This window comes from Vanessa tameamea, chromosome 15 (assembly GCF_037043105.1).
Source record: "Vanessa tameamea isolate UH-Manoa-2023 chromosome 15, ilVanTame1 primary haplotype, whole genome shotgun sequence".
Lineage (NCBI taxonomy): Eukaryota > Metazoa > Arthropoda > Insecta > Lepidoptera > Nymphalidae > Vanessa > Vanessa tameamea.
In genome coordinates this window covers 81521-99409 of record NC_087323.1, presented here as the reverse complement: position 1 = coordinate 99409, position 17889 = coordinate 81521, and the positions used below count along the sequence as shown (strand labels likewise).

At 34.7% G+C, this 17889-nt stretch overlaps 3 protein-coding genes across 4 annotated transcripts; 2 read left to right on the top strand and 1 right to left on the bottom strand.

Annotated features, from left to right (window-relative positions):
- The first annotated feature begins 3546 nt into the window (after positions 1 to 3546).
- Positions 3547 to 4869, top strand: LOC113391545 (large ribosomal subunit protein uL14m). Its single transcript, XM_026627534.2, has 2 exons — positions 3547 to 3805; positions 4547 to 4869. Exons 1-2 carry the CDS (start codon positions 3625 to 3627, stop codon positions 4813 to 4815), a joined length of 450 nt encoding a protein of 149 aa, XP_026483319.1. The 5' UTR covers positions 3547 to 3624; the 3' UTR covers positions 4816 to 4869.
- Positions 4870 to 5172: 303 nt separating this feature from the next.
- LOC113391544 (calcineurin subunit B type 2) lies at positions 5173 to 11336 on the bottom strand. 2 transcript variants are annotated; one of them, XM_064217178.1, is made up of 6 exons: positions 11178 to 11336; positions 10925 to 10964; positions 10590 to 10625; positions 8735 to 8898; positions 8311 to 8445; positions 5173 to 8218 (listed from the first exon to the last, which is right to left on the bottom strand). In XM_064217178.1, the coding sequence occupies exons 1-6, from the start codon at positions 11178 to 11180 to the stop codon at positions 8048 to 8050; spliced, it is 549 nt and encodes a 182-aa protein (XP_064073248.1). In that variant the 5' UTR covers positions 11181 to 11336; the 3' UTR covers positions 5173 to 8047. The 2 variants fall into 2 exon arrangements, with proteins under 2 accessions (XP_064073248.1, XP_064073249.1); XM_064217179.1 differs by lacking the exon at positions 10590 to 10625 and having other exon boundaries at positions 11178 to 11335.
- A 283-nt stretch (positions 11337 to 11619) lies between these two features.
- On the top strand, positions 11620 to 15287 carry LOC113391543 (elongation factor 1-gamma). The gene is made up of 10 exons (XM_064217174.1): positions 11620 to 11765; positions 11881 to 12030; positions 12121 to 12187; positions 12477 to 12619; positions 12909 to 13049; positions 13129 to 13290; positions 13512 to 13651; positions 14117 to 14286; positions 14373 to 14515; positions 14842 to 15287. Exons 1-10 carry the CDS (start codon positions 11754 to 11756, stop codon positions 14977 to 14979), a joined length of 1266 nt encoding a protein of 421 aa, XP_064073244.1. The 5' UTR covers positions 11620 to 11753; the 3' UTR covers positions 14980 to 15287.
- The last annotated feature ends 2602 nt before the right edge of the window (positions 15288 to 17889 follow it).

The window sequence follows — 17889 nt, the reverse complement described above, 5'->3', positions numbered from 1 at the left end:
AATTAATTGAAACAAATATGGCCTTTTATGAAATATTACTTATAAAGATAAGAAAAGATTGTAGGTATGTCGTTCATTTGTATGCAGGATATAACAATTTAATTGTATATATTTAAAAAACAATTTACTTGTATAAATCATTTTATTCGATTGGCGAAAAGGACTTATTACTGAGAGTAGTATTCCGAACTGGCAATATCATTTATATTTAATATGATCTCATAAATACCAATCTACCTTCTTGTAATAGCTAATAATTGATAACATTTGTAATATATTGTGTAGAAGTTCTTTAATTGTTTAGGACACTATTTTACTATAACTTATTTGTGATTATATGTGAGACTTAATTTGTGATTTAGATAAAATAAAATTTTATTGTTATGAATGTATTTATTTTGTTTTATTTAAGGATATAATGAGCCTTGTGCATGCTTTCATATTGTTGTCTAAATATGAAACAAAATGATCTGCTGCACTAAAAGTATCCCAAAAAATTCATACCACTTATAGTATAGCCCAGGCAGTAAAAAACGTACCTAAATAATTACGGAAACACATTATTTAGTACTTTTCAGCTTTTCTTCTATGTGTTGCTATTGACAATATATTTTTTGATTGCAACTTTTTCCGGGATAATTTATTCACGTAAAGGTCAATAACAAAAAAAACAACAATCATAATTTAGCTAGCGTTTGCTAAAAAGCGCCCGCTAGAAAATAGCATAAAGATAACGACTATGAACTCTTCGCATAAGTATATTCAATCAATTAGATATGGTAAAGATACAAATAAATAGATAATTATCATTTATAAAATGCCACATTTTTTTATAGGAAAAAAATTCACCTATGTAAAGAAATACGGAAACTGCGCTTTCGTCATTTAAAGGGATAAGAAAAATGACTAGGTCTCAATCGACTTATGCTATCTATGTATATTATATATGTCATCTATGTATGTGCACACATTCAATATACCAGCGGGAGCATCAATATAGTATTTTATATAAAAAGATCGATCACATGGCCTCTAGGAAGCGTTCGTGCCTATCTACGTTAAGTAAATTAGGAGATTGCGTGCAGACATGATGATGGTATTTTATGAAAATATTAAAAATAACTAAGATTAATGATACGTATTTGAGATTTTATATTTAATTCCCTTGACCATTGACACCCCTCTCCCTTAACTCAGACTTTATCGAAAGGACGAAATGCAGTTTAGTTTTTTATAGCTTTAGCATAAATATTCACCTAAATGAGTAAAATGGCGGCTACACTCTCCAAGATACATATATTGTTCCCATAGCATGTATTAGGTACCAAAATGAAATTATGCAAACCGTAAACATATTATTATTTTATACATTTAAAATAGTTCTGCTCGCATAATCTCTTCCATAAATATAAAAAGTTGGAATTGTGTTTTAGCGCTACCTATCAAATCCAATCCAATCACATCTCTGACTATAGACTACACTAAATATGTACGGTAACCGGGAACATACCTACATTTCGCCGATTCTCTTTGTTCTAGTTTTGATTACACAGGCTCGTTCAGCTGCTATTCACCTGCTAAGTTCTATAATAACGATTTCATCTTATTATTAAATTACCCTGGACATGTATTTTATTTATTTCTTCAATAATTATTCGGCTACCGCCTATCACAATGTAAGTATATCTTTAATACTTTTTCTATCAGGCAACCTTAGAAAGCGCAAGAATATATATCGTGTGCTAAAGGGTATATGGATCATGAAGGCACACCTAATATATGAGCTTTTCTATGCTTTATATTCTATAAAGATATGGTAAGTATATTACCTTTACCATATCAGAAGTAATCATAAGAGAATGTTGAGTTATAAAAAAATAGTATAAAATGCTAGGCGTGTTATGCGTGTGAGTTAGTAGTTATATATACTTAGATGTGTGTTATTTTTCTATGAAAACAAAGTACACATCCCAGGACTGCTAAAATAGATATCACATATAGAATCACAGTATAATGTCTTACGGTATTATGCTTTGGGGTAACGCAGCCGCTACCCATACTATATTTGTGTTGCAGAAATAATTAAAGGGCTATTCGCGCAATCTATAACCTAGGAACTAAAGAATCATTGAGGTATACGTTTAAAGAAACCAAGATATTAGCTGTTGCTTCTCAATATATATTCTGTAATGTAATAAATTTACGGAAAAATATTAATGATTTTGTGAGAAAACTCATGTCATTGGTACTAGGAACAAACACAAACATGTTACTCCTGTTACTTGATTGCATAGAGTCAGTAGCTCTTTTGTGGGGCAATGTACACGGTTCTATAATAGGATCCCAGAAAGCGTTAAAATGCTTTTGTTGCTATATTTATATATTAAAGAACGCTTGGGTGCGAAAGGTACACCTTGGGAATGAAACGAAATAAGTAAGTGGATTCCTTCTATTTTGAATAAAGGAATTTGATTTGATTTGAGATAATATATTTTCATCACAAATTAAACTATGTTTTTAAATTTAAATTTTTGTTGCGATTCAACGGGTAAATGCTGTTAGCTTTCTTGCCACCACTCCACGCGGTCAAAATTTATACAGTATCTATTTTTAATTGATATTTGTATATATTTTAAGCACCTGTTTTTATAAATTATTATAGTTATTATTTGATATCAATATATGTGTTAAAATGTATCCCTTTCATATGCTTACTAATATTTAATAAATTACTTTTTATCATAATAATAATTTAATTATTTGGAAAGAACAGCTGCATAAACAGATTTCATAACGTTTCATACCTCACATTTAACAGAAAAACTTATATCATTTTCGTTGGAGATATAGGTGTGTCATACCCGAAGTGGATATTGAAAGAAAACATTATCTATTTAAAATAATCAAACTCAAATGTGTTTCAAGTTAGTAATAAATATTATAATACTTGCATACGTACTAATTATCGAGCCAGCTGGCCAACCTTTGGCTATCGATTGACTCCGAGGAGCCATGGTCAAAAACATTGAATTAAAGGACATTGTCCGACTGTAGTGATGTTAATCTAGTTGTTACGGAGCCGTCTTTGATATCAAAAAATAGAAGAGCTTTTGTCAGAACGCCAACTTTGATAAAATTTATAATGTGATTTTTTAATCTAAAATTGGGACGGTGACAACAGATTAGCCCATGATCCAATTTAACTACCGAGTCACTCAATGACATGAATAGGATTCAATTTCAAAAGTGGAAATTTGTCACTCTCATTAGTTATGCAGAGCGTATTGACTCTTTTTAAGTCAAGCCATGTTTTTAATGCAAGTATAATTTAACAAAATAAAAGAAAAAATATAAAAAGTAAAGTAACCATTATTTTAGTCCATTCCGTTATATTAGCAAAGTCTATTGTAACAACGACAACTGATAAAACCAATACCCAATCAAGAAACAAGAATGACTCATCTATAAATAAAATATGACATTTCTATTACTACCCGATCCACAACACATTTCTGATCGCAGCTTAAGTAAATAACTTGAAGTTTCTAAATCAAACGTCACTGTCATATGTGGTAAAATATAACCTTACTTTTAAAACAATTGAACTACTAAACATACATCAAAATGTTTAGGATTTTGATGAATAAACTAAGTACAATTCAATCACATGGTTTTCACACGACAACGTGTTTAAATGAAGTACAATTACTGACCCGACTCAGAGTAGTGGATAACTCTGAAATAGGCAAGCGGGCTATGGCAGAAGGCAAACCACCCAAAGTTATTTGTGTCTACAACAAAAAACGTACGTATGACAAATTTATCACTCCAAACTAATTTTAACAGACAAATAACTGAAGGAACTACTGGCAAGAATTATGATACAGAAAATGATTTTACATTTATTTCCTCTTAAATATTTGTCCAGTGTGAAAATACTTGGAATGGACCAAAGTATTTTTAATGTGATAAAAATATGTTTGAGAAAAAAACGAGAAAATGAACAATCAAATTTAATTTATCATAGTTAACGTGAGCTTATACTAATATAATAAAAACAAAAAAAAAATCTGACAATTTCTAAGCAAAACGTTACTAAACCTAATTTAAATCAAAAGTAGGGACAATGTAGATCTGTCAGCTAGTCAAATACTAGTAAGTTTGTTATAATATTTTAAATTATAATCATATATAAAATTAATTCTTAAATATATTGTTTGTTTGAGTCGCTTGCTTACATGGTTAGTATTCATTTTCTTGTTTTATTCATATCTAAGATGTGATAAAGTGAACCAACATGAACTGTTATACAAGCACACAGTTGTTATGGTTAAAAATCATTTGTTCTATACTCAAATTCATTTTAAAACTTAAAATGTATCATTTAATTTTATGTTATAAAGAAATGTTGCTTATTACTAAGCGTATCAATAAATATGTTCAAATGTATACCAATCAAACTTATATTAAGACTCACTGTATGTTTTTTTTTAAACTTATGAACCTGTATTGTGGTGTGCAATAATATACATGTTGATTTTCACAGGTGTGGGCTACATTGGAGATAGAGTAATGGTAGCTATTAAAGGTCAAAAAAAGAAAGGAATTCTAGTAGGATTAAAACAAACCCAAAAAGTTAAAGTGCCAAAGTTTGATAGCAACAACATTGTCCTAATCGATGACAACGGCACTCCTCTCGGCACTCGCATCCATGTCCCCATTCCCACCATCCTGCGCACCATTCTCAAAGAGAGGACCCACGCTAAAGGAGCAGATTACACCAAACTATTAGGTATTGCAACTAGATTTGTGTAGACTTAGTATAGACTTTAAGTAGTGTAATGTTTTAATAAAGTTATTTAGTATTTATTTATTGTTTAGTTTCATCTTTAAGCTGCCTCTATAACCCATATTGATAGATCTATATATATATATATATTCAGAAATGTCTCGATAATAATACAATCTAGTACTGGCATCTGCCATAAAATTCCTTTTGTAATATTGTTGCTTTAATTTGTAACAAAAGACGAAGCCTTCTTTGTTGTTTGCTAGTTATAGTTGTATGCCATTTATCTGGATATTGTGTTACTGTAGAGAACTCCCAATAATACTTCTAAGAGGAGAGGGATAATCGTCCATACCAATAACATATATTCTTTAGTTAAAAACTTATGAATTTTAAAAACTATTTATTATAATTCAAACAATATTGAAACTTGTCTAAATAAAATTTCTTCCATAGACAATTAAGAATTAATATATAAATTACATTAACTGTAAAAAAGAGGAGGAATATAAAAAGTCTTAAGGAAATTTGAAAATTTATTAAAACTTATAATCAGTTCCAATCGAGAACAGACTTATTAGGACACGCTACCTACTGGTGGAGATGAGCAGACGACACAACATCGACTACAGTATAACATGTTCATATCCTAAGGGCGTACAGCGTACAGTCGCTGTACCGGGAACGACGACATTGAGAAAGTGATTCAAATACACGACAACACGCGAGATTATTTCCGTCAAGAGTTAAACCGCTAACCGAAATACACAATGACGTCATTAAAAAAAACTGCATAAACTTTACGTTGCTTTCATTATTTGCATAAAATTATAACGACATATTATGTTCCCATTACATATTTTCAAATAACTCCAATGCGACCTCGGCTCACCTTTACAACTTATTATAGTAATTATGTTTTATTACATAACTCGCTGACAGCCATTGTGTCGTTGGTTTCTCTTTAAAGCGACAATTATAATAATGGTCACGAAAGCAATACTCGTGTCGAGTGTATAATGTCGCCGTTCCCCGAGATAAGGCTTTAACGTTATAGCTATAATTTTTATTCTATATTCTTGAATTGCAAACATAATTTAAACGTTCGTATGAAGTTAAAATAATCCAGCCTCATCGTTGATCGAGTGAAGACAGAGTAGTCAAAATCAGATCAAAATGTTTGTACTTCTCGGCTGGTTTCGAAATAATGTTTTTTTTATATTTTTGAACATATCGTCATAATCGGAAACAAAACGCAATTTGTTTTGGAGCAGATTAAGTAGGTACACGTGCGTAAACATTACATATATAATATAATTCACAACAAAGGTGACTAGATGTTTAAGATTCACGTGCGCTCGCTACGACTGACGACCGGCCGGCGGCGCCTTAAGTATTCTATAAGGTAACACAGCTAGCGGAGACAATCCATAATTTAATTCAAACCTTTGACATACGAGTCTTGACATTCCAATGATCGGTAGAAGAAAATATTTAAAAATTGTATTTACGACCTATCGCTTACTATACGGAAATTGAATGTAGTAATATGTATTACGAGATGACTTCCTGCCGTGAGCTGCGCCGACGCCTCGGACGTCCCACCGACCGGCAGACAGGCGGGACTACGCAGGAGCTATGATAGTGTACGATTTAAGGAAATTATTATATTATATTATTTTGTATACAATTATTCCTCTAGAGTCGAGCTATTTATACACACAATGTTAATATAACAAAAAATACACAATACTTGTTAGAACTCCCAATCCGACTCTCGAAGTCGTCTGTGTCATCTCATAACTCGTACAAGTAAGTTCCATACTGGGCTGGTTTCCGTGGTACCACGTAGACAAATAATATCGTTATACACAGTAATCATATCGGTAACACGAGGTATGGCACGGGGGCTGAGGGTGAGGCGGGGGGGGGTGGTTTTGTCTTCAGGACGGATACGGAAACAGGCGAGATCGCCTCGGCCGCTGCCGGCCGGTGTGTCCGGGGTCGGCGAGGGGATCCGACAGGTCGAGGACGCTCGAGGGTCCCGTCACGGTATAAATAACATTAGCTAATATTACGGTTTATTCTTAATTTATTTTTATTAAATTCGGACAAAGTTAAAAGATAATTTAATTGTATCGTAATATCGTTTTTAATAAGCGGAGATGTTATTCGATTTATATTTATTTTAATATTGTTATAAATATTGACGCTTTTAAAGAACGACGTATAGTTTATTTAAATATATTTAACTATTATTAAATGAATTAAGTAAAAAAATCTGCGCATAAAAATGAGCACTAACCTCGAAGTTGGAGCGTCTGGCGGGACCGGAGCGACTGTTGTGCGTTTACAAAATGTCGTGTATTCAGAGTTCCGGAACAGCACTCGCCCGCAGACGGCTCCGGACTCTACCGACCGAGCCGGGCTCTACCGACCGAGCCGGGCTCTACCGACCGAGCCGGGCTCTACCGACCGAGCCGGGCTCTACCGACCGAGCCGGGCTCTACCGACCGAGGCTAGGCTATACCGACAAACACCGACTGCATTGAAACCGATACCTAACGTAACATAAAATACTAAATAACAATACGAATTAATATTACTGCAACAAAATAATAAAAAAATCCATTTATTTGACTACGATAAAAGTTTCTCTAACGATGTATATCTATAATATGAAGTAAATATATGTATGTCTTATATTTAGTTAGTAATGTTTGATGATATATTATGATAGATTTGAGGCGCCTCGGTCGCCCCTACGTCGCGGATTTGTACTCAATATTACAAGCCCGCATGTTCCAGTGATTAGTTCATTTACATCATCGGGTGTGGTCTGACCCGAATATGAATAAATTAATATACCGAATCTGAATCTGTATCACGCGAAACATTAAATAAAAAGGTTCGCCATAGTTATTTTAGCGCGCGGTGAAACTATGTCGACGAGACGGGAACCAAAACGGAAGGTGGCGTCACTATGCCAAGCCGTTACGCGAGAACAGCCACGTCCCACCAAACACGCCGTTGACGACAGAACGTCGACTTAGGGGCGACAGGCGCACAATTTGAATAGTGTTCTAGCTAGAGCGAAGAGGAGCCGAGGACGAATGCGAAAGAGTGGCGTCGGCCTCCACGGGCTCTCGAGAGCGACCGGCCGCCCCGGGGCTTTCGATAGACGACCCTGAAAGTTCAATGGAAGTAAAATATCGTGGCAAGAAACTTCTCGAGAAACGGTGGAGACGGAGAGCTCGTCTACACGTCGACGACCATTTTCTTGTGTATGTCCGTGTTGCCCACCACGTTGCAGAACTCCTCGAAGGAGATCTTGCCGTCCTCGTCTTTGTCGGCGAAGAGGATCGTTTTATCCACGATCTGCTGGAGTTGGGTGTCCTTCAAGTTGTTGCCTACCATCATTTTAAGAACCTGAAATGATTAAATGGTCGGAAATCATTATAAATATAATATTTCATATAATATTTTATTAGGCCAATGCGCAATTCTGAGACGTAGGTCACCTGAAAGAGTTCGCCGTTAGAGATGAAGCCATCGTTGTCCATGTCGTAGATCCGAAACGCGAACCGCAGCTTCGACAGCTTGTCGCCCTTCACACTGAACTGCGACACTCCTTGAATGAACTCCTTGAAATCCACCTAAAAGAGTTTTAAAGCTATTTCACTAAACAATTCGTCCCATTACTTATCATGAATTATTCTATTTTTCAAGGATTTTTTGTAACAAAAAAATAATTTCAGGTCGATTACACTAATCATCGCTGTGTCCGAAATCTTCACCATTAGTCGACCACGACCTCAAATTGTATCAAATAAGTAAACAAGAACATCTCACAGTTTGTCACGTCACATCACGAGCACGGCGGACGTTAGTCACGGAATAACGGCCATAAGCAAGTCATACTCACCGAGCCGTAGCGTACGTTACCTCGCCATTGCCGTCGGCGTCGAAGATGTCAATGACGCGCTGCACGAGCGGGTTCTGCTGCAGCTCCGGCAGCGACATGAACTCGTCGATGGACAGCGCGCCCGAGTTGTCGAGGTCGAGCTTCCGGAAGCGCTTGCCCAGCCGCCGGATCTCGTCCGCGTCGACTGCGTCGCGTACAAACATCATCCGGACGCGCTCGCCGGCGCGACCCGACCGGACCGGCCCGGCCGGGCCGCCCGCGGGCGAGTGCAAGCGTACAGTGTGTGCGGCTCGGATACTACGATCTGCTATTTACAGTATTGACCGCTATCTAGTGTAGTGGGTTCTCGATCTTTAATGAATGAGTGATCTATTTTAATTCGATTGATGTTCAGTTTTAATATTATTGGTTCGGGTTCGCCTCTAACGTTTCAAGGTTGTGACGGTTAAGTCGAACCACAGTATTTGTTATTATTGTGTGTTCGCGATAACTGCTACTGAATTCGTATTGTTCCATACGCGCGGAAGTCATGTATGCAGACTGCATGCTGATTATCTCACAACCGCACATAGCTAAACATTCCGAGTACAAAATGATGACAAATCGAGACAATATTTACTTTAGCTATTGAATTTAAGTCGAGGACTGAATTTTAAGCGATAAGACTTATTTAAAGAGTATTTTCGTGTGTATTACGTCTATTATTATAGATACGATCAACCCGTCTGTATTTCGATTAGTGTCGTTTTGTCGTGAGCGATCTATGAACGCCCACGTTGTATGTTAGTACCTGCTATTCTATTATTAACATACAAAGCCATTCTAAACGTTCCCGTGCTCGAAGCATTGCGCATCTGTTCCTACCGAAACGTACGGAAGCGATACCTGGCGGACAGTTATGTCGCCTCGGTCTACACCAGCCACCAAAAATATAAAGCAATGAGAGAAGTCAGATACGAAAGTCCACATAGAAGCTCTTTTTAAATCACATTTTGAATATAAGAAGCACAGAAAATAACAGAAATAATTCAACATAAAACGAAAGATAAAGGCGCGGGGATTTTGAGGATTGTCAAACCTATGCTGGTGGTTTTCTCGACAGCTATTTGACCAAGTATACGACAGACTGATGAACTTTTCGGCTTTTCCTTTAGATTCAATATAACGAGCTCTCTGAACAATGGCTCCCAGTTGTGACCTGATATTTGACATCTCCCATCACATACATTCCTCACATCTGCACAATTATAAAACAATCTAACCATCACAAACATTCACAATATATTCTAAGAACTCTGTACTCTAGAGGCATTGGTGATGCGGATGCATTAGCCCAAATTTTAAAATAATCTATGTACATCCAGAACAATTTTTAATTTCGATTTTGAGCATAGAGAAGAGCAAATGGTTATAAAAATTACAACAAATTATATAGTATAGTACACCAACTAGAATAAACAAATAGATAAGCTTTCATCTAAGAACTATGGCGTACACGGTACAGCTGATTATGCACACAAATCACATTTAACAGACAATGATAGCAAGCAAAATGTTCGTGTTGTTAAACAACTGGCAACTAGGAGCCAGAATTAACATTCAATTAAATTCAATGACAACGATAAACTTTAAGTTAATTTAAAAAAATCACCATTAAATGCTTACACATGTCACAACATTCACATAGACTATGGTTTTCCTACACCATAAAAATATTAATAGCTATTTGTTGATTTTTTACATTATATTTCAATTCAATTTATTTAAATTTAGTTTAAAATTAGTAAAAAAATTGTTCTGGATAATAGGGGTGGGGTGTACGTGCGGTGTGTCAACATGGAGATGAACATCAGCGAGTGACACTACGACACTCACAGTTCTCCACCTTAAAATCAATGCAGTTAACACGTGCTGAAACAAACCTCATGTTATGCTTCTTACGCACACCCTATTCCGCACTCAAAATGTATCCACTACTCGTCTCCTCTTGCAACAGGAAGCTAACAATATGTTAAGTACTGGGGATAACTTATTTTTATGCTAGTCATTACAATGGGGAGTTGTTACTTAAAGGATAAGATTGTTTTATCTCAAATAAGATTAGGTATTGGTAACGGAAAATAGTATGCAATGAAACACTGGTTATAATAAGGCAAGTAAAATAATCACAGAAAGGTGAAGGATTTTGCAAAACCGAAATGCATACTCACAGTTTGAACAGAGCTCCATAGGAATTGAATTTTCGTTGCCCTGTAAAAGTAAAGTTGTTTTTTTTTACAAATAATTAATAAAACTCTCTTCAATAAAAATGCATAGATCTAATATTTAATAAAAGCCAAGATGTAAATAGCCAAAATAATTTTCTAATTATTTCTGAATTGCTTAAATCACCGGTTTACACCCAGAAACACATAGGAGCAACCAATAATGAAGTCGAAATACAAATAACGTTGTGACTCTTACCATGGTGTTGTTTTTATGTTACGTTCAGTTAAGAATGTTGATCTCGTTCGTACGATCTAATTCGTACTAATTTTTAATTTGGTTGATCTTATCACTTGTTAAAGAAAAACGACTTGTCTGCAGAACACACCATCGATGATCGATCTAAATAAAGTTGACAGATTAAATAGAATAATTTTAAAACACAGATAGTAAACGGCAACAAGTGAAAATTTTATTTTACTAAATATTTTTGCGTAATTAAATAGTTTTTTTATAATTATATTTGCCAATTAAATAACAGCTACAAATAGTTTATCGAATACCATTCAAGAGTTTTCAAACAATGGTTATAAGTATTCCATTAAGTATTACAGTACCAAGTAATGAATTATGATTATTTATATATTACTTTGGTAATTTTTATACTAACATTTACTCTTTAAAAACATGAATTTTAATGTTAGTTGAGGCGTTTATTTTAATATACCAACAAGGTCAAATAATTTCTCAACGTTTTGCAGTGACTGTCAATGTCATATGCCAATACCCTCCCCTTACCCCTGTGATCTTTCTCTTTCCGAGTAGACCTCAACCATGGCGGCCGGGGTACGTGCTTTTAAATTTTAAATTATCTACGTGATCTAAAGTAATCCAGCTTATTGCAATGATAGATGATGCTACCAATTTAAATTCTAACATGTTACACATATATTTTTTCTAGGTACTTTATACTTATCCGGAAAATTTTCGTGCTTATAAGGCGTTGATCGCCGCACAGTACTCCGGAGCCGATGTAAAAGTAGCTCCTAACTTTGTCTTCGGCGAAACTAATAAGTCAGATGGGTTCCTGAAGAAGTTCCCGGCCGGCAAAGTGAGTGATTATTATTGAGTTAGTGTAGTGTATGTGTTATCGGTCCAGATGTTTTTGACGGTGACGTGTAATGATTGCCAATAATTTTAGGTCCCAGCATACGAAAGCTCTGACGGGAAAGTTCTACTTACAGAGAGCAACGCAATTGCCTACTATGGTATGTCATAAGTTTTAAATTACTTATATACTTTTAGTTGCTATGAATGAAAATATACTATAAATATTCAATATTCCTAATTATGTATTTATTTTAATTTACTCAATGTCATTGCGGTAATAGTATCATCTATATAGACAGTTGTATAAATTTTTATAAGATTTAGTATTATTTATTTATAATATTTGTTTTCTGGATTAGGTACTTCTATACCTAAAACATAACAACTACTTACTGAATTTAATAAATTATTTTTTTCTAATTCTTCAATCGAATATTTTCTGTGAAGTGGCAAATGCTACTCTCCGTGGGTCAGATGTGGCCACACAAGCTGCTATCTACCAGTGGGCATCATGGGCTGACAGCGAGCTGCTCCCTGCCTCTTGCGCCTGGGTCTTCCCTTACCTGGGCATTATGCAGTTCAACAAACAGGTTTGATCAGTATTTATTTAAACTATCTTAAGGTAATGTTAATAATGCCAATTATTATTGTAATATCAGTCAATGGCTGATATTATGCCATGAACAGACCACAGACCACAGACCTATAAATTAATATTACTTTTGTGAGTGAATAAATCTATTAATGATATTGTTATTATTATACCACCTTCAAAGAAAATACTGCTTCACAGAATTTTATATAGCTGGCATTTGTATATTAATTTTGTATCTAACAGATGTTGTTAGGGATATGTAATATCATGACTTCTGTTAACAGAATGTAGAGCGTGCAAAGACTGACCTGTTGGCGGCGTTGAAGGTTCTGGATGACCATCTGCTCACTCGCACATTTTTGGTCACTGAACGCATCACCTTGGCTGACATCATTGTCTTCACCACACTGATACATTCCTTCCAGGTATGACCTTAAATATTTATTCATTCTAAAATACATAAATTTGAATGCAATTTTTTAAACTATTTCTATTAAATTACAGAATGTGTTGGACTCCAGCTTACGTTCCTCACTCGTGAATGTACAGCGTTGGTTCTTGACGCTGGCCAACCAGCCTCAAGTATCCTCTGTCACAGGAACCATCACCTTGTGTGAAGATCCCCCCACATATAATCCTAAGAAATGCCTCGTGCAGTCCAAGAAGGTAAATTTTTTTAACACTATATTGTACCAAACAAAATATATGTTCAAAGAAAAGTAGTCTTGAGGCTAAAAAAAGTATTTTCTACAAGACAATGTGGTGAATCATAGGGAAGAATGTTAGAAGGTGTGATTAAAAATAAATGCATTTCATCAATTAACCAAAGTTATATAAAACTATTAAATTCACCCTTAACCATAAATTTATACAATTACTGTTTACAGGATGGTGAAAAGAAAGATAAGAAGGCTGAGAAGAAGGAACAGCCAAAAAAGAAGGAGGAGAAACCAGAACCCACTTTAGATGATGACATTGATGAGAAGCCCAAAGAGTCTAAGGACCCTTTTGACTCCATGCCAAAGGGGTGAGTTAAGATATATATTGCTTTGAATTATAGTTATTTTAGAAATAAAAGTTACTACTTCATTTTCGTCTTTTCAATATTAATTTTTATTTTAGCCTTTTAATATTTCCAATATTTCAACTTTTGACATGTTTCCTAATTTCTACACATTTGTTGATGTTTAAGTGTCTGAATACTCATATTAATAAATTTAATTTATTTAGTCAAGATTTAGTCCAACCCCAACAGTATTGTTTTTAATAAATATATGTCTTTTTAAATGTTTTGGTACTGTAACCAGTACTAAAAAAGATATATTTTCAAAAACTATTCTATAAACAAATAAAAAAAAAATCTTTCAATTCTTATATTAGGTGTGCGTATGCCTTTATTTATAATAGTGTAATTATTAATGCACCGTGGAACAGTCAATCTAAGAGATTATACAATTCTATAAACCTTAACTCTCACTCTGTTTGTTAATAGAACTTTCAACATGGACGACTTTAAGAGGTGCTACTCCAATGAGGACGAGACAGTATCTATTCCATACTTCTGGGAGAAGTTTGACCCTGAAAACTATTCTATCTGGTACGCTGAGTACAAGTACCCCGAAGAGCTCTCCAAGGTGTTCATGAGCTGCAACCTCATCACAGGTAAGTGACAAACAGGTTTTTTACCTGAACGACTCCACTGACGTTTGACATGTACGAGTGTGATAACGCTGTGTGTGCGGCGGCAGGCATGTTCCAGCGCCTGGACAAGATGCGCAAGCAGGCGTTCGCGTCGGTGTGCCTGTTCGGCGCCGACGACGACTCCAGCATCTCGGGCGTGTGGGTGTGGCGCGGCGCCGACCTCGCCTTCCCGCTGTCGCCCGACTGGCAGGTCAGACCGTCCTCGACTATAGCATCTCCCGAGTGCACCCTTTTTATTTTCTATTTATTCTAGCAGTGAGTAGTAGTAGCAGCCCGCCGTATCCGATATAACATTACTGGGATTGGCCTCCTCCTTTGTAAACTTTCTTGGAGCATGACTAAATTTGGTTGCTGTTTTGTAAAATAAGGTTGGGTAAAATGCTGGTTTCCTCACTTTTCTTATATGCCAAGCTCGAGATTAATAAACAAAACCACTCGAAAATTCAATTGACCACTGCGTGCCTTCTGGGCTCCAATTTTTTTATTTTACTTAAAACTTTTTTTTCTTTATTCCAGATTGACTATGAGTCGTATGACTGGAAGAAGCTAGACCCCAAGAGCGAGGAGACCAAGAAGATGGTGCAAGATTACTTCTCATGGTCCGGTACCGACTCCAAGGGTCGCAAGTTCAATCAGGGCAAGATTTTCAAGTGAGAGGCATTACGAGCTCCTGTGCCACCACTGACCTCAGTCCTCCCGTCTATAAAATGTTTAAGAATAACTTTTTGATACTACACTACAGAATGTTTCTATGATCACATAATTTATATATACAATAATATATGTATAAGTTGTCTGAATGTCAGTGCTAGGCTCGGTTGTTTTGTGTCTAGTTCTCTACTCGAGTGCTAGTCATATTTATATTGTAAAGCAAATGCATTTATGTGTCTTATCGAAACAGCCATGATTATTTTCGCGATTGTATGAAGGTAACAAATAAAATTTGTTTTTTATTTACGAAAGATTTTTCATTTGCAAATTATGCAATCAAGAAGATATTCGAAGATCCCAGGGCCACCAGATGTTACTTATTTTCCAATGTGTTAACATTTAGTCGAAGAGGTAGAATAATATTAGTATATACTTAGATGGGACATGATAGCTTTCGGCCACTGGCCAGCTTACAGGTAGCTTCGAAATGTAAACATTAAAACATTGACACTAATTAAAATCTGAGAGAAATTAAGTGCGAGATCGTTACTCGTATGCTTTAGTATGAGCGTATAAATGGGCGCCGATCTCTTATACAGGCAATCTACTTTGTATTTGAGCCATCCATATACATTATACTTAAATCTGTTCGTCCACGAAGGCGCACCTCCACTCCTCCGTTAAATTGTTGGCGTGTATATCTCGATGCCACTTACAAGATGATTCATGTATTTATGTAAGAATTAAATCGGCAGAACAACAAAAAATAATATTTGTGAATGCATCTATAACTACTCATTTATGAAAAATATTAATTTATCTAATAATACATAGTATGGGTCTCTGGCTGTTGTAGATTGGACCCGGGTGGTGCTTATTTATTAGTTCGTGGTACTGCGGTCGGATTTTTTTAACAAATAAATAATATAATCATTCCAGCCGTACAACGTCCGGAGTAGTTCCATATAATTAAATGTTAGGGTAAATAGGCAATAAAAATACAAAGCTGGAAAGCAAAAATTTATATTTCAGACTTTTGTCTAATCTGTAGAAGTACTTTAACATTGGTACATACATTCTTACTTATTATTGCATGAAAGTAACTAACAATATATGAATATGCAGAAGAAAACGAAGGCGAGCGAAACGGACCAGCACCAAATGACTTGCTAGGAAATTAAAATCTATTCCTATTGATTACTCAAATAAATATAAAGCGGATTCTATTACCGTACAGACGCGCGCGAGTTATCTTTATGTTATGGGATTGATGTTATATGAACAGTTTGTTAATTGGGTAAAGTATTCCAATCTATTCATTTTCATTTTTTAGATTTCGGGTATGTATATTTAATAAAAATATTCTGCTAGAAATTATATAAACATTATTTTTGATGTAGCTATATGTGAAATTTTCAATATGCGAATTTCCATTTATCTAAATATTAAAACTACCAAGTAACATAAAAAAATATTAACATTTCAAAATGATTAACAATAATAACCCGAAAAACGATTAAAATATTGGTTAGGAGCATAAAGAAGAAACCGCCTTAGCCTTTGCCGTTCTAGAACTTGCTATCGTTTGCTATATATTTTGAAAGGTATCTGACAACTCGTCACTAAGACGTTTTTGTAAAGACAATGATTCAGTTCCACTGCACCGAAATTGGGTTGACATACATAACGAAATGTAAAATTTTGACACATGATATGTGCGAATACCATGACCAAGTTCTAAATGCAGTTTGCACTGCTATATCTTTTCTTAATAGTAAAAATACTTTGATAGTAAAGGTTTTAAAACACTATTTCGTTAATTTCGCTCCAATACTTACAAAATATACAATCATTCGACAAAATGTTAAAGAAATGATAAAATCTTTTTAACAGTTGAAATTCCTCAACTGTAACATTTTTTGAGAATTTTGTACCAATTGGTTTGAATAAAATAATGTATTAGCTCGATATACTAACAGGGCTAACTTAAATAGCTAATGCAAAACAAAGTGATAAGAAAACACCTTCTAAATATGTCGTGTAAATGGCAACACTGCGTCACCAAACACATCCTTGTATCAGTAAACCTTACAGTGTACCTGTTTAAATTATCATACATATACATAACGGCTCATTTCAATAATATAGTCATACATTGTAATATTTCACATCTCATTTTCACCTGTACAACAGACGGACGATACAAAAAATTCAAAAAAACGATCAAGATTTAATTAAATTTTTAAAACCTTTGCAGTGATGTCCCCATAAAGTGAAAATATCTAAAAATTAAATATATAACAATAAATAAGGTTTGTTTCTTAAATATAATCAAATGATTTTGTCATATATCTAAGCTGCCGGTGTCATTCACCCAAAGGGGACTTATGAAAAGCTGTCTCGATAGCGATGCAAAGTCAGAAATTTGCATTTAGAAAAAGCCAAAATGAAAGGCTTTTTAGATGCTAATTAGTTCTCAAGTTTAAACATTAGGTGCTCTAAAATCTACGATAAATATTATAAGCAAGGAATTAAGACTGTAGTATAGGAAACTAGTATAAAGAATAAAAAAGGAACTGTGGACTATTAAAGAATTAACTTATTTTTCTCTCTACGGCGCTGTATAAAGTATAATAAGTAGACACTTATTATACTTTATAATAATAATAATGTTTTTTCTTTGTTTTCTTTCTGTACAATGTATAATAAAAAGGATTGCAGATATGTATAATAACATAAGCTGAAATAATACCAGCCGGAATGAGCGGACTGCTAATTGAGCAAACACTTGTTAAATCATTCAAACATAATACGCTTTCTTCATTCCAACATACCTATATACACGTGGTTCCTACGATACAAATAGTAATCAGAATAATGGCTTCAATATTTTTATTAACACTAGGTAAATTA